Here is a 26,798-nt window from a genome sequence, read left to right on the forward strand (position 1 = left end):
TGTCAGTCTCAGTTGAGGTTCATTCCATATCACCAAGCAGGTTTCTGAGATCCTTTTCCTCCCAGTGGGATCTTTTTTGTTAGTGTGGAGTAGTACAAGAAACCACATTTTTTTTGGCAGATACCATTTAATAACTTCACACTGATAACTTTGAGAAATAGGTGTATTTTTACTACTTGTATTCTGTAATTTCGCTGACTGTCTAGTGATATTTTCGCTATTTGTACTCTGTAATTCACCGATTGTCCAGCTCTCTAGAAGTCATAAGATTATGGCGGTATAGAAAAAAATAAAGTTATTATTAATATTATTGTCCAGGTCACAAATGCTACTTTTATAAATCTGCTTGCAGAAGGTTATAGCCAGGTCCTTTCCCTCAATGGTAGCTTTGATTAGAGGTCAGAGGTAGCCAGTGTGAACCAGGCAAGCTGTTCAGAGTGGAGGAATAGTCTAACGGTTAGCACAGCAGCCTGAGAACAAGGAGAACCAGGTTTGAACCCCACCGCAGTTCTTTGTGATTCTAGGCAAGTCACTTAACCCTCCAGCGCCCCAGGTACAAAATAATATGTAAACCACTTTGATTGTCTATCAAATCCCATCCCCTTTCAGATGGAGATTGTGACTAAAAAAAGTTAAGCAGTTGGGGAGAGGGAGCAGGGCAGGGAAGGACATGGAGTAAAACTTAGGTACCTCCAAGAGGACCACTTGCTCTGACCTTGCAAGTCAATCTGTGCAACTGAAAGCCAATGCACCTATTCCAAAAAATAGAGCATAAAACTCAGTAGCAGATTACTGCAAAAATGTGTTACAATTTCAATTTCTTTTCTATTACCAGTGTTCAAGTAAGTCACACTGTTCATCTGGTTCCATACTGTTCTTCCCTTTCTGCTCCATTAAAATATTACTCCCTCCTCTCTCTCATTCTTCACTGCACAAACATTTATCTTTCTAGCACAGAACCATTTCTGTTACAGAATTCAACAGTAAGCAGGAAAGGTTTTCAGGAAGATGGGGAATAGTACAATTCTCATTTACTGCTGAACAATGTAAATTCTTGACAGTGTTCTGTTCAGTGTAGAGACCTACATGGGATAAGACAAAGACAAGCCTATGGCAGAATAGAAAAAAAACAACAACAACAGAACAGCCTGGAATGGCTGAAGACATTGAATGAGCTCGGCAAAATGCCCAGGGCTGGCCATGGTAGGGGGGGGCCGTCTGCAGTTCAACACTCCTCCCCCACATAAGTGCAGCATCCTTCCCTTTCTTTGCCCCATGGACTCTTCTACAGCCCCCTACCCCCTGGCCAAGGCAGCAATGAAAACAGACTACTTCCAACTGGCCCCATCAGTGCCTTTCACATGGGACGTTTTGTACCCAGGACAGTGCATCAGGGAGGCAGAACACAGTTCAAAAAAGGCCTTGGTGCGGTCAGTCAAAGGCAGCCTGTTTTCATCTCTGCCTCTACCAGTGACCTGCTGCACATTTGGAAGACCAGCAAAAGAGGGAAGAGATGCCAGATCTGCAGTAGGGAGACAGAGTGGGGAGATAGGTGGATTTAGGTGGGAGAGCAGAGGGAAAGATACTGGACATGGGGGAGGAAAGCAGAAGGCAAAAAAAGAGACCCGAAACAAAGGGAAAAGGAAGAGAATCAGAGATCCAGAGCAAAGGAGAGGGAAGGACGAAGGGAAGAGAGATGGAAGAAGATGGACATGGGGACCATTCAGTCCCAATTACGCCATTGCCCATAATAAACTCCTCAAACCATAAAAGCAAAATAAGACATGCTAGTCCCACAATTCCATCATTCTAAACCTACTCATGCAGAGACTTGTCGTCTTGCTTTTTTAGGGAATGCAAAGGGGAAATCAGGACCACAAGTCCATGCATGCAACAGAGTAAACCTAGGACTGGATCAACCCTGTTGGTCGAATCTGGATCCAGTTGGCAATCTCATCTCATAAAGACCTTTCAGTTTCTTACTCAGTTCCATGAGGCAGAAGGATTTTGCAACAAAGGAACAAGGATTATTACCGTGTGTGCTAATAGCCCGCAAACAGACCAGAAGGTCGCCGTACTAAATCGCAATGCTTCTGACATAATGGCGCAATGCGCAACCATGCAAAATAATCAGAGTTTGGTATTTTACATATAGTATTTGTGATAGTTCATTCAAAATGTATAAATAATGAGCTGCTGCCATGCAAAATATTCAAATGAGTTCATCAATTATGATTTTTTTTCCCGAACCAGCATATGAAAATGATTTTGCATGCAGTTTTTTTGTGTGTGTGTCATTTCTCATCAAAATTTAATATGCAGTTCATTTGCAGCTGTAGAAACCTTTTGCACAAAACCAGGCCACGCAGACAAAACATGAAAGAAAAGAGCAGGGATTCAAATGCCTGAGGACGTGGAGACATTTTCACACTTTATGCATCAGCAGTAATTTTCTGGAACAAGTGAGCCATAGATTGAATTTTCCATATAACTTTTCAACAGTTCAAATGTAAAGATAAAAGACACAAAAGGTTTTTTTGGAAGCCCAATAAAAGCAAAATCCTATCATACTACTCATCTTACCAATTATATTTCACCAGCTTTAAAGAACTCAAAAATTTGTTTGTTTTCCACACAACTACAATAGAAAATACATAAAGAGGACCATTTTTGAAAAGGACGTCTAAGCCCGAATTGGGCATTTCCCGCTAAACGTCCCAAGTCAAAAGCACAGAAACATTCATTTTCGAAAGCTGAACATAAGAATAGCCTTTCTGGGTCAGACCAAAGCCCAGCAGCCCACTCTCACAGAGGCCAATCTAGGTCCCTAATACCTGGCCAAAACCCAAAGAGTAGCAACATTCCATACAGAATCCCCAAAGAGTCGCAAGATTCCAGAATCCCCAGAGTAACAACATTCCATTCTACCGATCCAGGGCAAGCAGTGGCTTCCTCCATGTCTTTCTCAATAACAGACTATGGACTTTTCCTCCAGGAAATTGTCCAAATCAAGTTTCAAGTTTATTAGTTGACTTGATCAATCGCTTAATCAAATATTCTAAGCGATGTACACTTTAAAATTTACAATTATTAAACATATAAAAAATAAAACAAACAATACAGTACATACAATTACTTAAACAATGGTTAAAAACTCATGATTTTAACAATGATAAGCATGGGAAAGGAGGGATGAACTACAATTCATAAAGTAAAGAAGAAACATTGAGGGGAAACACAAAAGGAAATAATTAACACAGATATCATATAAGAAAACATGATACTAAAACTAAAATTATGTTGTAAAAGCATCTTTAAAAAGGAAGGTTTTAAGTTCTTTCTTAAAACCAGCTACGCTATCCGCTCTTACCACAACCTCTGGCAATGTGTTCCAGAGCTTAACCATTCTCCGAGTGAAAAAATATTTCCTCCTATTGGTTTTAAAAGTATTTCCCTGTAACTTCATCGAGTGTCCCCTAGTCTTTGTAACTTTTGACGGAGTGAAAAATCGATCCACTTGGACCCGTTCTACTCCACTCAGGATTTTGTAGACTTCAATCATAATTCCCTTCAGTCGTCTCTTTTCCCAGCTGAAGAGCCCTAACCTTTTTAGTCTTTCCTCATATGAGAGGAGTTCCATCCCCTTTATCATCTTGGTCGCTCTTCTTTTAACCTTTTCCAGTGCTGCTATATCTTTCTTGAGTTAAGGAGACCAGAATTGAATGCAATATTCCAGATAAGGTCGCACCATGGGGCAATACAGGAGCATTATAGCATTCTTAGTCTTATTAGCCATCCCTTTTTTAATAATGCCTAGCATCCTGTTTGCTTTTTTGATCGCCACTGCACATTGGGCAGGTTTTATTGTATTGTCTACGATGACACCCAGATCCTTTCCTTAGGCGCCAACCCCCAAGGTGGACCCTAGAATCTGGTAACTGTGATTTGGGTCTCGTGAAAGGTAGACACTGGAAATGCAGACGTCCAAAATATTTTTTTCAAAAGTCATCTACTTCGATGACTAGGCCGTTGGGACATCTAGAACGTCCATTTTTGACCACAGAAACATCCAACTTAGAAACACCCAAATGCAGACCATTTGGACATGGAAGAGGCCAGCATTCTAATAGACTGGCCACAGACATACTAACGGAGCAGTGGGGCACCTTAAAGGCCACTGGTATGAACTTGGCCTAAAGGGTGCCAGATGTACATCTCACCAGAAACCCTTTATAATTTATGGCGAGTCCTCCAAAACCTACTATACCCACCACCCTTATGGCTGCAGGTAGCACTTGTATGGCAGTATGGTAGGATTTTGGTGGGGGCAAGGTACTAGTATGAAACCTAAAATCATACAACCCAGCGGTATATGTAACAATCACAAAAATAATGGAAAATACCACTTATATAGAACAATACACATCAGTATTGTTGATCCCTTACACTGTAGGGCTTACTATGCGGCCTCAGAGATGGAGCCTACGCACAGCAACACAATCACAAGCTGAGATGATCCGCGTAGATATAATACTCCTGCTCCAATCATTGGCCAATAAATACTTTTTTTACTTTTTTATGCTATTTTTTTAAAGCTACTATAAACCCTTCACCAAACGTTATTGAAGATATAATGCGTTTCCAGAAAATCTTCAGTAAATACTGTGCATATTGTCTAAATTTGAAAAACTAGACCACACAACTTATCTTTTAGTTGAATAGTCTTCACTGTGGGAGTCTTTTTTAAAACCTCAGTTTTAAACCTTCATGTCCGTCTGCAGATTTTCTGGAAACGCATTATATCTTCAATAACGTTTGGTGAAGGGTTTATAGTAGCTTTAAAAAAATAGCATAAAAAAGTAAAAAAAGTATTTATTGGCCAATGATTGGAGCAGGAGTATTATATCTACGCGGATCATCTCAGCTTGTGATTGTGTTGCTGTGCGTAGGCTCCATCTCTGAGGCCGCATAGTAAGCCCTACAGTGTAAGGGATCAACAATACTGATGTGTATTGTTCTACATAAGTGCTATTTTCCATTATTTTTAGGATTTTGGTGGGCTCATACTATCTACCATAAATGTGGCTAGAGAGGCTTATGGGCCTGGGTCCTCCTTGCTATGCTTCTCTAGCCCACTCACTAGGCTACTTAAGACACCTGTGTGGAGTTCCACTAGGCTTTTGCAGAGCAGATACAGTTGTTCGTTCAAATCTTTTGGGGGGGGGGGGAGTCACTGAGCACTGTATGTTATTTTGTAAACCGCATAGAATTGTCGGATATGCGGAATATACATTTTTAAATAAATAAAAAAGTGCCTCCTTAGATTGGAGAATGGCACAGGTTTTGGAGGCACCCTTAGGAGGAGCCTCCATTTTTTTAAAATAGCGTTTTAATTGGTTTTTAATTGACGCACTCAATTACTTTGCTGATTGAACCAATGAAAACAAGTTAGATGGCATTAAGATGTCTAACCTACCTAACTTACAGCGCTATTATTAGAATCTGGCATATGCCTTTTACAGAACAGAGCTTAGTACAGCTTCCTGCGCCCAACTCTGAGCAGACTTACAACTGCTGAAACCTGGTGGAAATCCTAGCGCCCAAGTTGAGCATGGAGACCCGTTATTCTATTACGCTGCACATAACTTAACAATGCCTCTGACCCTACACAACAGTGCATAGCCAGATGTGTATGCAAACTGTAATTTGTGCCAATAAAACATCAAGAATTACTGATGGTCAACAGCTCATTAGACAATTAAGTCATGCATGCATCTCGGAACTGCACCCAAATCTGGGCTCCATATAGGGTTACAGATCATGTAGTACTATTTGTGGGTTCGCAGAAAACACAACCACTGATCCCCCTCACATAACACAGAATCTGGGAATTACTACTTCCCCTTCCACCACTTCTCTTGAACATCTTAAAAATCACATTAGAACTTAAGGAGAAAAGACATGAAAAGTAAAAGAAGAATTCATTTATGACAAATCTTACCATCCACTCAGATATGATGATATCCACTTTTTCAACGGGTAGATCTATATCTTCAATTCTCCCTTTGACCAAAGAAATTACACTTTCCAGCTGATTCATCCTGAAAAAAATAATTAATGTTATACAATGATAAGTAGTAGTTTAATTTATTGACTGATTTAATCAAACAGCCAAAAGTGGTACACAAAACCTTCAGCATTAAATATAGTAATCAATAAACAAAAATAAAGGCAACAAACCCAAATCAATACATCTACATTCAATCAAAAGTTATTTTTCTAACAATTAAACTGAGGATTCAGCCAAGATGAGACTTGGAAATTTACCTTTAAAAAGGTTGCAGAAAATGCTGCCACTCTTGTGAAGCCTGTTAATATAATGCCCCTTTTTATCAAAGATAACATGTTTTTTTGCTTTTGCCCTTCACGATGCATCTTCGTTTGACTTTATAATGCATTTCAGTGGCATCTTGATTTCATTTTAGTAGGTTAAAGCGTGCCTTTCTATCAACTCGTCCCGGTAGTTCTTGTTAAATTATTACTGGGAAGTCAGGTGCTATCAATCACATTGCCAGTTCTTCCACTTCTCTACATTCAGATACCACAGTGCCCAGGGAAAAAGGAAGATGACAGAGAATATTTCAAGCCTAATCCAGTGCATTCCTGATTTCGTAGCTAGCTGAGACATATGGTGAATACAGTTAGCATGCACTGATTTTACAAGTTAGTTATTGTATGTATTAAAAAAAATTTTTCAACTACTCATTTGTGAATGGCAGAGCTTAAATATGATGTGGTCCTTCCTATCCATATTTCTACAGAGAGCTTGCTAAGTAACTTTAAAGAGATTAGGTTCTTACCTTGCTAATACCTTTTCTAGTAGAAGGCGTGTCATTCTGGACTGACAGGTAATATCCCCATGCTCACGAGCTGTGCAGAAGAAATCCACTCCAGCTTTTGAATCCCTCCTCCTTCACTAGAGGGCTCTGCTGCCTCCTTCAGTTTGTACCAAAGCAGGTGATGGTCCCATATAGACACACATGTGAATGAGGGGTATGGAAACTTCCCAAACTACAATTCTATTCTGCTCTGAAAACACAAACATGTTAAACATTGCCATTGAACAATTAAAACATCGAACCAAACATGCCAAACAGAAACACTGTAATACAGTTAAGTGACAACAGATAAAAGAGAACGAGAGGGCACTCTCTAAAGTTAAAAGGGGATAGAATCCGTACAAACGTAAGGAAGTTCTTCTTCACCCAGAGAGTGGTGGAAAACTGGAACGCTCTTCCAGAGGCTGTTACAGGGGAGAACACCCTTCAGGGATTCAAGACAAAGTTAGACAAGTTCCTGCTGAACCAGAGCGTACGCAGGTAAGGCTAGTCTCAGTTAGGGCGCTGGTCTTTGACCTATGGGCCAGGAGCGGACTGCTGGGCATGATGGACCACTGGTCTGACCCAGCAGCGGCACTTCTTATGTTCTTAGAACAGTTCATCCAGCCTGCCCCATAGTCACACACATTATACATTCTTGGTTAAATTGTCTTTTCTTTAATATTTCTGCGCAATAGACTACAGAAGTCTGCCTGGTACTGCCTTTAGGTTCCCAGTGCTGGAGCTGCAATTGAAGCCCATTCCAGCCTATCCTAACCAACCTGTCACTGGAGCTTCTATCAAAGGCCTCCCGAGATCATCCTAAAACAAATCACCATATATGGGACACAAACCATGCAGGATTGCCCGGTACCAGCCTTAGTTTGTTTTATAGCATTCATTTTTTTAATTAGAAATCTTTATGAAGCTCAAATAATACCCCAATGTGTTATAGTAATAGATAATTCTTCATACCTTTAAGATTGACTGGCATTCAAATTACAGTTTTAGACTGACTTTCTAAGTGACAGGTAGAGATAACTGATAGGGAAGGGCTCCAGAAAAGATATTAGCAAGGTGAGAACCTTATAATCTCTTTTTCTAGTGCAACAGGTATGTCATTCTGGATGGCCAGGACGTACAAAAGGATTCCATCCTTTTTGATATAGCCTTCAGTCCATAACCCTACTCCCCACTGCCCACCAACCCAACCAGTAGATTAACCGTTCCCCTTAACTGAATCCACGTCATCCTGTTTAGATTGTAAGCTCTTTGGAGCAGGGACTGTCTTCTTTGTGACTCTGTACAGCGCTGCGTACGTCTGGTAGCACTATAGAGAAATAATTAATAGTAGTAACAGTACACTAGGTATTGCAGGGCCCCACAGGAACAAAAGATGAACTATTTAGCAAAAGGTTCTGTCCTCACCTAGGGTTCTTATTAAACCGTGTGGCCGAACACGCAAGCAGAAGTTCATCTGCTTAATAAGATACTTCCTAGGAAGTGCTGTACAGCGCTGTACAGAGTCATGATGGAGACCGTCCCTGCTTGAAAGAGCTTACAGGATGCCAGGGAGGGGGATACAGTTAGGGGAGTTGCAGCTTATCTGAAAGATGATCCATCCCAACACAAATCCTTGTAAACTCGGTCAAGTAGGGACTGGCTCTTGCATATTTGCATACATCTGGTAGCACTATAGAAACAAATTAATAGCGGTAGTATTGAACTAGGTTTGTCTGCCGTACCCGTCGACCTACAGCCACCAAAGATTTGAACACGAAAAAAAAAGGAGGGTGAAGCGTTTCTGCAAAATGTCAATTGCAAAATCACAGGAACTAAAGCGTCACAAATACTGTGAAACTAGACATAAGCTGGCTATAGAAGGAACACATTTGCGGTGATCTGCCATTCCCATATGCAGAAGCCGCTCTGCAATATATGCTCTGAACAGAAGGTATATTTTCTTCTCACTGCTCTGCTTTGCAGGATCTAGAAACACAGGACAATTTAATGGACTAAACAGTTCTCGAAGTTTTAATGATTTTTCCATTTTCTCTCCTAACATTATCAATCTTCCTGCATGTGCCACAATCATGGCAGTTAATGTTACTGAGGACAGAATCATTATTCATGGTAGTAAAATTTATTTCTTTGGTGCAAAGCTTATCTCTGTCCCTTTCCTGCTATCTCTTACACTCGTAATCTCTCTCTGCCTGACTTTCAAGGCAAAGGAGTAATCCCATTAAGAATATAATTGAAAAGATCAGCAGCAGAGGGGAGAGAGAGGCAAAACGTTGGGGGTGAAAAGCTAAAGGAATGGTTGAACTGGTGTCCACTGCAACAAAGGCTTCCAGTTCTCGGCAAACCCTGAATTCCTGCTGTAGCAGAATAGCACTACAAGAAGAAGAGACAAGGGAGTCCTCCTATCAGCCAAAAAAGCAGTCTTTATTTAAAGCAGATGGTCCCAACACGGATCCGAGTTTCGGCGTGTAAACAACACCTTCCTCAGGGGACACTAAACAGACAAAACCCAATAAAATGACATGCACAGGTAAGTCATACAAATACATTCAACATGCTAATTGGTACAGCTCTAAAACTATTTTTTCACTCAACATGTAATTAAACTCTGGAATTCATAGCCAGAGAATGTGGTAAAAGCAGTTAGCTTCGCACAGTTTAAAAAAAAGTTTCCTAAAAGAGAAGTCCGTAAGCCATTATTAAGATGGACTTGGGAAAATCCACTGCTTATAAATATGAGGTAAGCAGCATAAAATCTATTTTACTTTTTTGGGATCTTGACTGGTGCCTGTGACTTGGATGGGCCACTACTGGAAACAAGATACCAGGCTTGATGGACCTTTGATCTGTCCCAGTATGGCAACTCGTATGTTCTTACGTAATGTAAATTGGAACAAAGCAATAAGTTACTCTATTATATTTGATGCTGTTGTATGCTATTTACTCAGTAAAAAGATCATACCTAAAAGCTGACTGTCGCTGGCTGAATTAAGCCCAGATATCCATTGCAGACCCCCATTTGGCTACCTCCAGTGAATATCTGTGTCTGGGACAGCTGCCAGTGGCTGTTAACCACGTATTTTATTTAACAGACTTATATCCCGCCTAAAACCTAGCAGGATTCAATGGCAGTTCACTCAGGGAGCTACCTGGTTAATTTAGGGAAGCCTTTTCTGCTATCTTACGTTAACTGCACACCTGCCACTGAACACCAACGATGCCCAGGTAACTCCCAGCTGCAGCACCCTGCCCAGATTTTCAACATATTAACCGAGTCAGCTAGAGTTATTCACGTAGGAGCCACTTCTACCTATAACAACTCCTTTTGAAAACTGACCTTCTACCTACTGTTCAGTCCACTTGGATAATTAAGGATCTGCTCCCTTCGTAAAGAAAAAGTATGATGAATTCACAACCGTACAGGCTGTGCTCATTTTCACTCAACAAACATTTTTTAAAACGTCACTCACCTAACAATATCCATGGCCTGGTAGATGATTTCAGACTGATCAACTCCAATGACCTTCTTTGCACCGGCTTTTGCAGCAAACATTGAAAGTATACCCGTCCCACAGCCAACATCCAGGACTACCTAAAACAGCGAAAGAATTGCATTTTTGTTCTTCCTTTGTCTTAGGATTTTTAAAATTGCAAGTGAAACAAACTAAACTAAATTTCTTTAAAACCTAGAGAATCTCAACAAACCCAACACTGCAATGATCATCCAGTGTGTGCTCTTAATTCAGAGATAGCTAACCTTCACACACTGAAGACAATCTGACTAGTCTGCAAACTTCAGAACCAGAACAACCACACAAAAGCAGTCACAAAAATTTTAAATGCTGGTCCTCTGTTGCCTCTGATTAACCCACTAAAAGGAGAAACATATAAATGCAGAAACATAGCTCTGATGAAAACAGTTCTGAAGGTCTGATGTGCATTTCTTATTCAAGTTTCAAGTTTTATTAAAATTTGATAAAAACTACATGTCCTGGAGGTTAAGGTCTACAAGGTCAGCATCTATGAGTCAAACGTGGATGTTTTTGTTACATCGAGTTTTATGGACCCCTACGCATTTGCAAAAGATAGATAGTACTAGGTCTAATAGATGCTGGCATTGTAGATTAGAAGTTGGGACATTAGATCATTTAATTTTTTTTGTCCCTGTGTAAATGCTTTTTGGAAACTAATTTGGCCCCAAATTAATAAATGATTAGAAAACCATGTAGGACTCTCATATGACACTATATTATTTGGTACAGCAATGAGAACTCAGAGTCCGATTTCTGCAAACAATAACAAGTTATTATTAATATTAACAGGGGTCGCCATGCAACAAATTACTCAAAATTGGAAAGATTATACTAAATTAAATTATACATTTTGGTGGAATTCAGTTTGTCACATGGATGGAAAAGGTGTTAGCGTTACAACAAGGGAATCTTCATAATTTTAAAAAAATTTGGGAACCATTGACTAATTATTCTAATGATCAGATATCTTAGCACATGGGTAGTAGATATGTGGGGGAGAGGTGGGAAATGTATATCATATGGAATTAGGAATATTGATAAAAAGGGGGGTATTTATTCTATATTACAAGATGATTTATTTGTAAATACAAGTGATATACGAAAATTGGTTATAATATGTTTAATTCACTTGTTGTAAGGATTCAAAAATGAATAAATAAAAAATGAAAAAAATTTGATAAAAACGCTTTTATAACAAATTCACAGCGATGTATATACAATGGACTAACTATAGGCATCATACATGAAACGGTGGGGAAAAGGGTAGAACTACATATTAATAAGAAAGGAAAAAACATTATGGGATGGGGACCCTGCTATCTAGAAATGTTTATTCTTCAAGATCACAGTATTACTGACGGAGCAAAGTAAATCAACGGATTTATGCTAAACTAATTCCCGAAAGTGTCAACTAAAAGGAAACTTTTAAGTGAACTTTTAAATTGTTCAATTGAGATTCAGGAAGAAATGCAGCAAGACCTCAAACTATACAGACGAAGACATACCTTGAGAAACTTATAGTGTGCAAACTGATCATAAATTATGAATAACTTTTAAAAGATTTATCTGTGACCTCACCTTGAGTACTGCATTCAGTTCTGGCCTCCTTATCTCAAGAAAGATACAGTGGCGCTAGAAAAGGTTCAAAGAAGAGCGACCAAGATGGTAAAGGGGATGGAACTCCTCTCGTTTGAGGAAAGACTAAAGAGGTTAGGGCTCTTCAGCTTGGAAAAGAGACGACTGAGGGGAGATAGGATAGAAGCCTACAAAATCCTGAGTGGTGTAGAACGGGTACAAGGTGATCGATTTTTTTACTGCATCAAGATTTACAAAGACTTGGGGACATGCGATGAAGTTACAGGGAAATACTTTTAAAACCAATAGGAGGAAATATTTTTTCACTCAGAGAATAGTTAAGCTCTCGAACGTGTTGCCAGAGGATGTAGTAAGAGCAGTTAATGTAGCTGGTTTTTAAAATGGTTTGGACAAATTCCTGGAGGAAAAGTCCACAGTCTGCTGTTGAGACAGACAAGGGGGAAGCCACTGCTTGCCCTGGATCAGTGGCATGGAATGCTGCTACTATTTGGGTTTTTGCCAGGTGCTTGTGACTTGGATTGGCCTCCGTGAAGACGGAATACTGGGCTAGCTGGATCACTGGTCTGACCCAGTAAGACTATTCTTATGTTATTAACTCTTACGGCATCAGCTGTGCACGGCTGGAGTGTTATAAAGTAAACTGGAAGGGCCACACAGTGACCAGAAGGGGAACTACCTTAGAATCTCACTGTAGGTGTGGACACAGTATGCGAACATCACTTCCGTTTACCAGCCAGGCTCATCATCACCAATAAACTCCAGCTCTCATAGAAAGAACCACTCTCTCAAAGTCATGGACTAAACTGGTACGAAGCTTCACTTTTAATCTTTATTGGTTTACCAGACTACAAACTTCGGTTGAAAGATGGCAAAATAGTTAAAGCAAATGGCAAAATGGTGCTTAGAGACACGAAAACAGAGAAAAATGAAGGCAGATAAAAAGACCATGCACTTTTCCCTTAGAGATCTACTTGAATTCAGATACTGTTCTAGTCTCCACCACCCTCCACCAGGAGGGATCCACATGGGATTATTGGTTCTTAGCCTTTTTTAAAAATAATAGAAAAGTTCAGTGCAATGAATCAGAATCAAAAGATGAGGCTGAACTGTAATGGAAATAATTCTGCGACTCAGTGTACCTGGCTGACATGAGACTTGCATGTTTTCCAGCTTGAACTACATAATAGGAGGTGTGGCATAACTCACAGAAAAGAACCCCGGTGTGCAATTACATTAACAAAATTAATGACCTGAAAAGGAAACAAGGAACAGATCAAGGTCATATGCGGTGCTCAAATCTCAGCAGGACCTCCGAGAGATACAGACCACTGATTTCCTAGGAATACGTTCTGTGCCTACTGTACACCCTGGTGGTAAGTTTGTAATGTTTGTTTGTTTTTAGGATTAACCCTGTTTTACCCATGGGGAGTGTGTGGTGCAGTGGTTAGCTACAGCCTTGGCACCCTGAAGTTGTGGGTTCAAATCCCGCACTGCTCCTTGTGATCCTGGGCAAGTCACTTAATCCCCATTGCCCCAGGTACATTAGATAGAGTCGGAGCTCATGGGACAGTTAAGGAAAAATGCTTGAGTATCTGAATAATTTGTAATCTGCATATGATATGCGGAATTATTTTTAAAAAAAAAAAAAAAAAAAAAAAGAATTTTATAAATAATTTTTAAAAAGTACCCCTCCCAGGTAAGCAGCATGGAACACGACCTGAACAGACCACTGCTGGAAACAGGATATTGGGCAAGATGGACCTTTAGTCTGACCCAGCAGGGCAATTTTTATGTACCTACACAGAGAGTGGAAAGGTCTATTCTTTTTTTACCATCATCTACAATGTCATCCTACGGAAGAAATCAAAACTCTGCTAACAATGTGAGGAACAAAGCTTCCTTTCATTCTGACCTTGATGGATTAATATCTTCATTAGAAAGTGCCCCGACACAAACTCTGAGGGGCAAAAATATACAAGATCTGCCACTTAGTTCACACCCTGCACCCTGTTCCTTCCAATATACAGTATATGAAAAGCTATGTAATAACTTAAAGAGATATGCTACTAGAATGATCAGCCTCCAAGCGCCTTCCAGACTGATCCAGTTAGATCAGCAGGTCGAAAATGTGACAGCGAAAGCTAGAAGGATGTTAGGGTGCATAGGGAGAGAGGACCTCATTTAGAATATTGTGTAGAATTCAGTTGGCCGCACCTTCAAAAAGATATAAAAAGGATGAAGTTGGTCCAGAGGAAGGCTACTAAAATGGTGCGTGGTCTTTATTATAAGGCGTATGGCGACAGAGTTAAAGATCTCAATCTGGAGGAAAGGCGGGAGCAGGGAGATATGATAGACATGTTTAAATACCTACATGATGTAAATGCACATGAGTCAAGTCTCTTTCATTTGAAAGGAAGTTCTGGAATGAGAGGGCATAGGAAGAAGTTAAGAGGTGATAGGCTCAGGAGTCATCTAAGGAAATACTTCTTTACAGAAAGACTGGATGGGCCATTTGGCCTTTATCTACCATCATTTTTCGTATGTTTCTAAGCAGCTGCATTTCTGCTAGAACTTGCATGTAACCTGAATGACAGACCAGCTGCCCAGCCTCCCAAACAGACCCAGCTAGATGAGCAGTTGTGATTCTGCTAAGCATTGCATGTTAACTTGCTAGAGATCAGCTGCACAACCTCCCAGACAGACCTCTCTAGATGAGTAGCTGAATTTTTGCTAGGACTTACACGTATTTGAGGCCTACCAGACAAACCGGCTGCCAGCTAATTCTAGCATCTAGAATTATTCTGTGCCTTTGACTAATGACTCACACAGCGGTTGAAAATTCACTTGAAACTGCTGTAAATCATGTCCCTTAGATTTTTCTCTTTATTAAAAGAAAACCATGAAGAAAGGTTTAACTTCATTGTGTCATCATAATTCATACGCACTAGAGGAAAGAGTATACAGAACAAAGACAACGCTGATCAGTATTTCTGTTATCAGCCTGCCGCATCCTCCAGCAGCTGGAAGACACTCTCTCATGTAACAAAAGCTCAAGCTCTTTAAATCACATCCTGTCAGAGCAGCGTTTGGCTCACAGGGCTGCAGGAACCCAGCCAGGGATGGCCAGTGCTGCACAATGCAAGCTGCATTCTGATAAACACAACAGTCTTAACCTTTTCCAATCTACCTTGTCCTTGAAGAGATGTGGGTTTTGGTACATGAAGTCTCTGTAACTTTCTGTGCGTACTTTGTCCTGGAAAGATTAAAAAAATGTATAAGTAAGTCCATTTTCAGTCTTCATGAACCACTGCTAACATGGTCTAGTTCTTCAAATAGATTAGGTTGTATCATGTTTTAATGCTGCCATTGTATTATATACAGTAATTATGCAAAAAATATTTTTATAATATGCTTAGACCTTTTAAGATAATGCGGGATAAAAATTTGTAAAATAAAGTTTGACAGTTCATAGTGTCATCTTTTTAGTCAGTCTTAAACCATTTAAAAAGAAGGCATTTCAAAAACAAGATTTACAAGAGATTTGGACAGGATGTCTCCTTGTGATGGCTAGTTTTTCAAACCATAAATCTTTTATTTAATTTTCAGTTCTGATGCACCAACTACTTAGGTGGCATTTTTTCCACTTCAGTCCTATCTTGCATCTGTCACAGGAGAATTCCTAATACTTGGTCTATGTAAGCCTCTCTTTAAATAATTTTGGCATGGGGTATGTGGATGTGTGCACAGGCTCAACATTCGTTACAAAATTGGAAGAATTAGCAGAGGAGTACTAAATAAATTATCACTCGACTCATTACTGTCCACCACCTTTTCTGGGGGAAAAAATGATTAAAGCAGCCGAGAAGAGGTTGAGGTACACTCGAACAGGACACTTTTGGTGTTTTAAACAAAACCTATCTGAAACAAATCCTTAGTTCTCGTTTGTTTCCTTTTCTGTTCTTAGTAGTGGAGGGTGAGGAGGAGGTCAGGGAAACACTTCACAAAAAGAAAAAAAAAAGATCAACCAAGAATAGGACCATATTTAATCCAAATCCATATAAAATACTTTACTAACCAGAACTAAAACCAGAAAAAATGACAACTTCACAGGTTTAAAAAGGTATTTTCCCCCAATGTTCTCTAAAAGAAAGTCTGCTGATTTAAAATGTACAGAAACACACAGAAATTGCTATTTGCACACAACCTAAAAAAAAAGATGACTATGGATCGACATCCATTCTGCAGAGCAAAAATGCTCCAGAAAAGGTTTATTTTTCTAAAACTTGCACTATCTGCTGCAATTGTATTTTTCCCTCCATCATCTCTGCATGACCTCCAATGGTAATTAAAGCTAATACAACCTAAATGAAGTTTGGGATCTGAAGCATGAACCCCTGAAGTGGTAATATATTAAAATGACAGACGCAAGATCTTTCAAACAAGCAGTTGCTCATCTGTGACTTCAGCTGTACTTTTTTGTTCAATTTTCCTTTTTTGTATTTTTCCCTTTCATGCAAACCACTCAAACACCTAATGACTGATTTATTATCCTGATTCCTTTCTAGAAGCAGTCTAACAGCAAATGATGCATAGAAACAGCAGCCACAAGCCAGCTAGTAAATCATCTCAGACATATAAACAGGGGTTTGAAAGCTCTACTGCTTAAAAAATAAACAAGGAATGGCCAACCAGCATTTAGGACACGTAAGATTTCAAATCAAACGCATTCTGGTAAGGGTTACCTGTTAATAAACACCCATATCCTCAGCTTCACCATCTCTATTGCAGCTATGTTGCAGGGCATCCACCCTCAGCGTCTCACAGTTAGCTATTCCTTGTGCAGGTTCATAATGATTCTAAGTGTCTCAAGCAATCTTACTTTCAAATGCCACTCCCTAAATGGTTCTCAAGAAAATTAGTTCTTACCTGACAATTTCCTTTCCTTAAGTCCAGATGCATGGGCTTATACCCTCCCTACCAGCAGATGGAGACAAAAAATGGTTTGGTGATGTCATCTTATTCAAGAGACCATGCAAACCTCAGCTCTCCAGTATTCCTATAACAAGCTCAGTAGATATCTCTATCCTAATCTCCCTTAAGGGGGCTTCCAAATTTCTTGGCAAGTCTGCCTAAATTCATGGAAAGAAAATTAGCAAGTAAGAACTAATTTCTACTTCCTTTTCATTTCAGCCAGACCAGTCTGGAGACAAACCCTCAGATCAGGTGGAACCCTGCTAAAACTGCTCTCAAGACCCTTTATCCAAAAAGTGATATCCGCTCTGAGCTATACATCCACACAATATGCCTCATAAAAAAGCAATGCAAATCAAAAAAGTAAAAAGAAAACTTATTTGAGAGGTGAACTGTAGGGGGTTCAGAAACACGCTTTAGGTTAGGACGCGTTTCGCCAAGGCTGTATCAAAGAACCCATACTGCAGCACTGAGATGTAATTCTGCCGCACACAGCCACTTGTCTCTTCTCAGGTTTAAAGGCGCCTTTGCATTGTTATAAAAAATATAAAAATATTCACCACATACTTATGTGCCATGATTAGAGAACATCACTTCAGACGCTCCACCAAGCGGGTTTATGTAACCCCCCCAGTACCTTTTCTGTAACATCCCCCCGGCCCCCCCGCCAATTATCCCTGGTGATCCAGCAGTATATGCTCCTGCCTTGCACACCTCCTTCCAGGCTCGGGGCTCGCGGCGCATAGGCACGCACGAGCTTCTCGAGCTCCAGCATGACCCTGCGCCACTAGCAGAATGACTGCCGCCAGGTCCCGCTGGAGACAGCCTACATCAACTTTCTGTGCACATAGACAAGGCTTCCTGGGGTCTGAATTATCACAACCTCACACCGGAACCACCTTATAATTTTTTCAGGACACAAGTCTGTGTTCATTGTGAAAGCAGGATCGTCAGGCTGCTCCACAAACTACCTCTGCAACCACAGATGGCATTTCCAGGTACTAATGTGATATGTATTGAACTGTGAGGACTAGATGGTTTTACTGATCTTTTTTTGCTGTCACCTACTAGATTATTGCTGCAAGAAAAACACACCTTAGCTTCTCTAAGAAAGAGAAGCATTAGCCTGACCTTATATATCCCGAGGCAGCTTAATTTAATATTTCAATCAAGTCCTACTGTTTCTAACCCAATAATGTCTATTCTAAAACTCAGATCTTTCTCATAATGTATTTGCAAATGTCTAAATTCAGAAGGTCAGTGTTTAGTGCAGAACTTGAGCTTGTTTACAGGGAAACAGGATCAATTATGCTCTTTCCTGTTTCCTCAACCCTCCCACGTCAGGACGTTGTGTACAGTTGCTCTGACCTTCAGCATCTCTTCATGTATCCCATAATGTCCGTACGAGCCGAAATAGGTGCCATCCTCATCCTCACCGAGGCCCACTATGGAGCTGGCAGGTTCCATGCTGGTCCTGACATCTGCATTCAGCACAAAATCCTGCGCAAACTGCCTGCAATCAATGTCAAACATGCCCTTGAGACAAGTTTACTGAACCGTGGTCACAGGAAAAGGGATGGTGCAATACTGAAAGCAAGTGCAAGAAGGTTAAGCCACATTCCAGCGCCCTCTGCTGACAAAGAAAACATCTGCATGCTAACTTTCCCCTTCTAATAACGGATGGGAAATTCAGAGTCATGCCACTGGTAGGTCATCTTTCGAGACTAGAGGCTTATGTTTAAATACTTTCACTTAAAAAGCTATTCATCAAAACTAAGAGCAGGACCTGAAAAGTTCTCAGCCTGTCTGGGCAAAAACGCAAAGGCACAATAAAAAAGGAAAAACCTAGCTTAAACGTGGAGAGGGTTTGATTTCTTTATGACCATGTTTATTCAATCTTTGGGGAGCTTTTTAAAGAATAAAACCAAATTCCAATTTGCAGACTAAGGCCCTTTTTTACAAAGGCGCGCTAAGCGTTTTAGCACGCGCTAAATAAACACGTGTGATAACCGCTAACGCGTCCATAGGATAACATGCACGTGTTAGCGTTTATCGCACCTTTGTAAAAGAGGTGGTAAAAGAATGCATTTCTGGGGAAGTTAAATACAGGCTGTTTTACTGGTAACCCCCAGTTATCAGTAATTAGGTCTCACTACCTAAAATGGGACCTGTGATAAAATTGTAGGAATTAGCAATAAAATAAGACATATTAATGGAAGCCCCTCTTGACGTTTTTCCCCTCAATGCTGCCTTCCTGAAGCTGGAGTCACGAAATGTCAAATGTTAGAAGTCAGGACTTCCCACCTTGAAGAGTTTAGAAATGTATTTGTTTTGTTATTCGTGTAATGATGTCGTGTAATAAACCTCATTTAAGAGAGCTTCAGATAACTGCATGAGCAATGCAAATTCAGAATGCCATCTCCCCTTAAAACAAGAATTATTAAGCCCTCATATATCCCCAACCATACAGTATAATCTCGTTATAACGCACTTGCTTATAACGGAATATCGTTTATAGCGGATGAGGTCTGCTGGTCCCGGCCATGCGCCTTTATGAACATGCAGAAAATCATTGCATATAGCGGACTCGCATATAACGGACAATCAATTTTGTCCCCAGAGCCGCTTTTAGCTGTAGTTTTCTTCGGCTATAACGGACATGCAGGCTCCGCCTACAAGGCGTGCGGCGTGCCGATGATACAGTATCAAAATGCAGCCCAGAAGAAAATGACAGATTATATTTCTTTCCAGTACAGTGCGACATAATGCTTTAGAACATGTTTTAGTGTTCTGGTTTTGCAATCATTTCGTGCCATACCAATGTTTTATTCTTGATGTTGCTGATATGGTTGTGCAGTGACCGTTGTTCATTGATTGTACGTTGTTTCAAGTTGGCCTAAATAAAGTTTTTTAAAAAATGCAATTCTGGATATAACGGACTGTTTCTCCAGGTCCCTTGAAGACCATTATAACGAGATTATACTGTAATTTTTTTTTTTTTTTTACAACAATAAATGGGAAAAGTTAGCAACCCAAAGCTACTCAAGACTCTGTAATCAGGGCTGTTTCAAAAAACTGTCAACCAATATCCATGCAAAGATTTCTTAAATTACCTCATCTTGTGAAGATCTTCCAGGGCCATAGCCAGGTTAGCTTCTGCAGCTTGAGCTCGGTTTTCCGCACTCCTCAGTCGTTCAAGGATCGATGTGTCGCCACAAGACCACGTGGGAAGGGAGACTTCCAGGGAGTCATTGAGTTCATCCACATCTGAGGACACAAGGAATTCAAAGATTAACACCATTGCAGTACCGAGCGTACTGCTGGTCCAGCAAGAAAAGATGTATACTGATGAATTTATTAAGTCAAACTTCTAAGCCATGATTATTTTTGTGAGTGCAGTAGGGCAAAAACAGGTCTAAAGCATAAGTGCCCAAAAGCTTTGAAACTTTACAACAAATTAAACACTACGTGATCTAAATCTATTCAGGTAAGTTGAGCTGAAACCTTATTTCCACAGTTCACATTGTACAGCTCTTTCAATTCACTTTTTATAGAAAGAGCATTACAGTTTTGCAACTGGATCAGATATTCCATATATAAACTGCAGAATTCATTTAAAAAATGAATATCAATGTTTCAGAAGTTGTAAAGCTGTTCATCTCAGCTCAGGTCTCCTTTTCTCCCTTTGCTTTCTGCGGTGTGAGTCAGCCAGAAGGGGATCTGTGGCCCTGCCTCCGCTGTTTTCTGCATATCTGCAGTTCATGTTTCTGCTATGGTGTCCATGTTGCCTTCTGAAAGGAAGCAGAATAGCAATCTCCAAAGGCAGTACAAAAATCATCTATTTTCAAAATATACTGAAAACATTAGAAACTTATTTAAGTTTCTAAGTACTAGACCCACTGAAGTGAAAAAGTAAAAGGATCCGGTTGAGAATCAGAAGCCAGGGTTCAGATCTCTTTTATGTATTTAATTATTTTAAAATTTTCTTTCCCGCTTAACACAATTCATTTACAGAGAAGACAATCAACACACATTAGCACATTGAGTTCAGCAGCAAAATTCCTTCACAAACGAGCTTTGAGTAGCCGTCTAAATTGCTAACATTTTACATAAGTGTAATTGACCTGGCAATACATTACTACTGTTACTAATTACTTCTCTAGCGCTACCAGACGTACACAGTGCTGTACAGTCACAAAGAAGAAAGTCCCTGCTCCAAAGAGCTTACAATCTAAACAGACAAACAGGATGACGTGGATACAGTTAAGGAAACTCCCTGGCTGGGTTAATCTGCTGGCTGGGTTGGAGATGCAGAGAGGAGTACAGGACAATCAAGCCATTGTGACATCACTGATGAGGTTGGCTCTTATTGGTGGAATGAGGCATTATGACATCACAATCTCAGCTCTGCTTCCCAAAGACTGAAACTCTTCACACTACTACTATGAATTATTTCTAGAGAACAGCCAGACGTACGCAGCGCTGTACAGAGTCACAAAGAAGACGGTCTCTGCTGGAAAGAGCTTACAATCTAAACAGCCAAGACAAACAGGATGACGTGGAAACAGTTAAGGGGAACAGTTAATCTATTGGCTGGGTTGGTGGGCAGTGGAGGAGAAGGGTACAGCTAAGAGCAGCTGATCTGAGGAACAGAGTTCTCTGGGAAGTGTATAAGGAGAGAGAAGAGAGGAGAGAGATTGAGGGGCAGAAGAATGAACACACTTGTAGGAGCTTGAATGTATGCAAAGGCGGATAGGGAGCCAGTGAAGTGATTTAAGGAGAGGGGTGACATGAGTGTAGCGAGGTTGGCAGCAGAGTTTTGCACAGATTGCAGAGGGGAGAGGCAGCAGTGCCACACTCTGTCCCCTCCTAGCTAATCTTTTGTAAACCACATAGAACTTAAAGGTGATGCGGTCTAGAAATGGATTTTATGTTTATGTTATATTATGAAACCAGAACCAAAAGTCCATTCACCTAACAGAGCAGGAATGGAGCCAGCAAGTAACCTCCCTCCTCCAAACAAAACCCTTCCTGGGGCTTTATCGATCCCACGCAAGGATGTGGCAACATGAAATCTGTTTGTTCCTCTTCTACTCAGAATGATGGTTAATAGCCTAATAGCCCCTGAAGCTGCTGTTGTAACATTCATTAGCAACTATATTAATTACAATTTGCATATCAATAGAATTACTTAATTGGACTGAGATGCCCTATACTAGAATGCATGAAATATTTAATGGAAATCTCTGAATCTATTTAATGGAAGCTAAGCTTTTTAATTATTTCCCACTTCTAGTTAATTATTTTAAATAGGATTTCTTGTCCTGGTTCATAAAGCCCTGTGTTCACTACGGAAAGGTTCCAGTGTTCCCAGAGAAAGGAGAATCCTCCGGTAATATGAACTTATATTCATATGTGAAACCAAAGCAAGCACATGTACCATACCTCAGTATTTTTAAAACTGGGGCTTAGGAACCAAAATGTTTCTCTGTTACAATGAGTTTTTAAATTATGAGGGCAATTTTCAAAAGCACTTCTATTATCCATAATAGAGGAAAAATGTTTGAAAAACTGCCTCCACCTCTTTATCCAGAGAAATGAGCCAGTGCTGAAAATAGGGTGGAATGGCCAAAGTACGCACAGGGATTTGATTTTGACTCCCCTGGCACTGTCCACTGTGGTATTTTCAGAGGGAAACTTTGCAGGGAGTTTCCTTTTATAAATTACCAAGAAGATCCAAAGTTGTTCTCAGATGAATTGAGGGGGGGGGGATAAATCAGACTGCTTCCTCAATGATCAAGAGATTTGTTGAGCAGCACTGAGCTATCCAGTAGAATGCCACAATTAAAAATCTACTGCTTTCTAGCAAAACATGAAAGAGAAGCAAGAAAAAGGAACAGAGTTTGTTGACTTATAGTAAAAGGCAGAACTCACTCTTCTCCAGCCCAGAAAAAAGGAATTATCCCATAATTTAAGAACAAAATCAATAGAAACAGCATTCAAGTGGCAATGAAATACTGACAAATATAAGTCTTGTATAAGAAGCAGGATGCCACTTGTCTTACTTTAAAAGGACATTTTCCAATGTATTTATATATTTACAGCCACATCAGTTCAAGTTGAGAGTATGGAACGATACAAAAACATTTTTACGCTCAGAGCGTCCTGATATATTAAGAGCCCCCCCAAAAAAAGCCCTAACCCCCAAACATGCAACCCACCCTTTCACTCAGTCTCCACAATACCCTCCCCCGTACAGACAGAAGGCTTGGGATATCGTCCTAAATGCCTGCATCAATCTCTTCTGATAGGAGAGTCATTCTGTTCCCACCTAAGGCCAAGGGGAATGGAATTGCATAAGCTTGAGGCCACATAAGCAAATGCCCTGTGACGAGTATGCTGCAGATGCAAAAACAGAACAAGATCCACCGCAAAACAAGTCCAATACAAGACAACAGTGATGGCAAGAGTCACTTTCAAATGTATTTATTTCAGTAACCAGTGGATGACATTAAAAAAAAGACTAGACACAAATCGTATTTCGGCCCCTAAGGCCTGCATCAGGAGTCTATACAAATGTAAAAACCAAAGTAAATGAAGAACTGGACAACAAAGGCTACAAATAAAACAATATGTATAAAAACTATACAGAAAAATAATTATACATAAATCAAATAGCATAACTGAAGATCATAAAATCAAACAAATTATCACTTAAAGTGAATTTAGAGCCTAAACAAATAAGAAAAGAGAAGCAGTGTACCCAAATGCTATGCTGGTTTCACAAACCTATAAGATGCCAGAACAAAAAATCAAATCAAAAAGACGAACAGAATGCTAGAAATGATTAAGAAGGGGATCACAAACAGATCGGAGAAAGTTATCATGCCACTGTACTGGGCCATGGTACGCCCCCCACCTGGAATATTGCGTCCAATACTGGTTGCCGTACATGAAAAAGGGTCCAGAGAAGAGTGACAAAAATGGTTAAGGGACTGGGGGAAGTTGCCGTACAATGAGAGGAGAGAAACTGGGCCTCTTCTCCCTTGAAAAGAGGAGACTGAGAGGGGACATGATCAAAACATTCAAGATATTAAAGGGAATTGACTTAGTAGAGTCAGAGAGATTGTTCACCCACTCCAAGGTGAAGAGAATGAGAGGGCACTCACTAAAGTTAGAAGGGAAAAGATTCCGTACAAACATAAGGAAGTTCTTCTTCACCCAGAGAGTGATAGAAAACTGGAACGCTCTTCCGGAGGCTGTTATAGGGGAAAGCACCGTCCAGAGATTCAAGACAAAGTTAGACAAGTTCCTGCTAAACCAGAACGTACGCAGGTAAGGCTAGACTCAGGGCACTGGTCTTTGACCTAAGGGCCGCCACGTGAGTGGACTGCTGGGCACGATGGACCACTGGTCTGACCCAGCAGCAGCAATTCTTATGTTCATGAAGCATAAATGCGGAGAAAATATATGGAAAATAAATGACTGTTATTTGTGATAATTTGTTTATTTAATTTTATGATCTTCAATTATGCTATCTGATATATGTATAATTATTTTATGTATAGTTTTTATACATACTGTTTTATTTGTAAACCATTTTACATATATCTTATGTTGTCCAGTTCATTTAGGGCCTCTTCTATCAAACTGCGCTATGAGCGTCAGGAGCAGCGCAGGCCATTCAGCGCGGCTCTCTGCGCTAAAAACTGCTAGAGCGGTTTGATAGAAGAGGCCCTTAGTAAAAACTACTTTTTGGATTCGTGATTGGAGAATCGGTTTAGCTAGTTCAGTTGATTACTTTTCACAGATTATTTTAAGGAGACTTTACTGTAAATGTATAGTGTTGATATATTTATGTTCTTTGGAAGTGGTATACAGCAGAATCTCAGTTATCTGGCACCGATGGGGATTGGTGGATACTGAGTCCCTCAAGTACCGAAGTGCAGAAGCAAGTGGCAGTCCGGAACCACAAACTCCCTCGCTCCCTTTTCTCTCTCTCTTCCTTACCTGAAATGTAGTGGTCAGTAGGCAGCCTCAAAACAGGCTGCTCACTTTAAAAGCATGGAATAATGCTTTAACAACTACAGCACCCACAGAGCTGGGGCCTATGCTTATGTTTGTGTATTTTAGCATATGTACACCACCTCTGACAATTTTTCTAAGGGTGCTATATAAAGTATTTAAACTATTCAAATTAATATTTCCTTAATGGAACATTATCCTGAGATATAATTTGACTATTCCTGTAAAATCTTACCAAACTGAAGTAAAATATCATCACCCCAGACTGGCTTCAAGTATTCTTCCTTCTCCCATGGAACTGGGATAGTGAGAGAATTCAAATACTCAGCGGTACATTTCTACACAAAACAAGCACAAAGAAAATTTGCATTAGGCTTAGGGTTACCATAAGATTAAAAAAATTAAAAACAGGACATGCCCCCCTCCACTCATTTCCTTGGTCCCCCCGTTCCATCCTCTATACCAATGTATCGCAGACTAGTGTGCCACAGCAAATTCCAGGTGTGTCCTGACGAGACGCCAGTAAAGAGAGGCATCAGCACTGGCTGACTGCTTCTAGGACGTGCCTCTTGCAGTGAGAGTCATGTTCTGTAGGCAGTCAGCTGGCACCAATGATCCTCCTCACTGGCATCTCTCCTCCTCCTCCAGGATCCCCCACCGAAGAGACAGCTTCAGGGTCACGGATGAAGGGCCTCCGCACATGTGCAGACGTTGACATGATGACCATCGCGTTGACGTCCGCACACTTCCAGGTGCCTTCCAGCCGTGGCACTGGGTTTAGCGTGCCGCCGGCCGAAATGTTTGCGGGACACTGCTCTATACCCTTTTAATGCTTCTCTCTCTCCTTTCCTCCAATCCCCCTCTCCTGTGGGTGCTTCTTTCTTTCTTTCCTTCTCCTTTCAACACCCAACCCTCCCGCAGGTGCCCCTCTCTTTCCTTCCAATCTCCTCTCCTGCTTTTCTGTGTCTCCCCTCCTGTCTAGCACTACTCTATTCCATGTTCTTTTCTCCAACGCTCTCTATTTTCCATAATTCTTCTCCAGCCCTCCCTTCCCTACATGCTGTTTCTCCTTCCCTCTCTCCCTTCATGCTGTTTCTCCAGCCCTCTTCCCTCCCTCTCTGCTGTTTCTTCATCCCCCTCCCCTCCCTCTTCCAACGCTGTTCTCTATCTCCTGACCTCTCCACCTCCTTCCTCCCCTCCCTTCATGCCATTTCTCCAGCCCTCCTTTCTCCCTTCATGCTGTTTCTCCAGCCCTCCTCCTTCCTTTCATGCTGTTTCTCCAGCCCTCCTCCCTCCCTTCATGCTGTTTCTTCATCCCCCTCCCCTCCCTCTTCCAACGCTGTTCTCCAGCTCTCGACACCCCCTCCCCACACACACACACACACACACATACCTACCTCCTCCCCAAGACCGGCTGCTGTAATTAATCTTCGGACAGCCAGCAGCAGTAGCAACAAGGTAAGTCTGCTGCTACTAGCCTGCCCAGCAAGCCGTCTCTCTGCAAGTCCCACCTATGCAAGAAAAGGAAGTCCCTACAAAGAGGCAGCTTTTGGGGCAAGCCAGCGGCAGCAGTCTTACCTTAATGCTACTGCTGCTGGCTGTCCAAAGATTAATTAGTGGCCGGAACTGGGTTGGAAGTAGGTGGGAGAGTTGGGAGAGCTGGCTAAACCCGGACAGACTTCCCAGACAGTCCTTGAAAAAAAGACACATGTCCAGGTTTTCCTGGATGTCTGGTAACCCTAAATAGGCTTAATGGTGTGATATTTTGCCTCCC

At 40.8% G+C, this 26,798-nt stretch overlaps 1 protein-coding gene across 2 annotated transcripts in view; it reads right to left on the minus strand.

Moving 5' to 3' along the window:
* The window catches only part of PRMT3 (protein arginine methyltransferase 3), a 91,825-nt gene that overhangs the window by 51,948 nt on the left and 13,079 nt on the right, over positions 1–26,798 (minus strand). For both annotated transcript variants that reach the window (XM_033928475.1, XM_033928474.1), the window contains exons 4-9: positions 25,260–25,362; positions 20,113–20,266; positions 18,368–18,512; positions 15,216–15,281; positions 10,370–10,491; positions 6,002–6,101 (exon numbers count right to left, since the gene is read on the minus strand). In XM_033928475.1, the coding sequence (XP_033784366.1) occupies positions 6,002–6,101; positions 10,370–10,491; positions 15,216–15,281; positions 18,368–18,512; positions 20,113–20,266; positions 25,260–25,362 (690 nt within the window). The remainder of the gene's footprint in view (positions 1–6,001; positions 6,102–10,369; positions 10,492–15,215; positions 15,282–18,367; positions 18,513–20,112; positions 20,267–25,259; positions 25,363–26,798) is intronic.

This window comes from Geotrypetes seraphini, chromosome 19 (genome assembly GCF_902459505.1).
Source record: "Geotrypetes seraphini chromosome 19, aGeoSer1.1, whole genome shotgun sequence".
Lineage (NCBI taxonomy): Eukaryota > Metazoa > Chordata > Amphibia > Gymnophiona > Dermophiidae > Geotrypetes > Geotrypetes seraphini.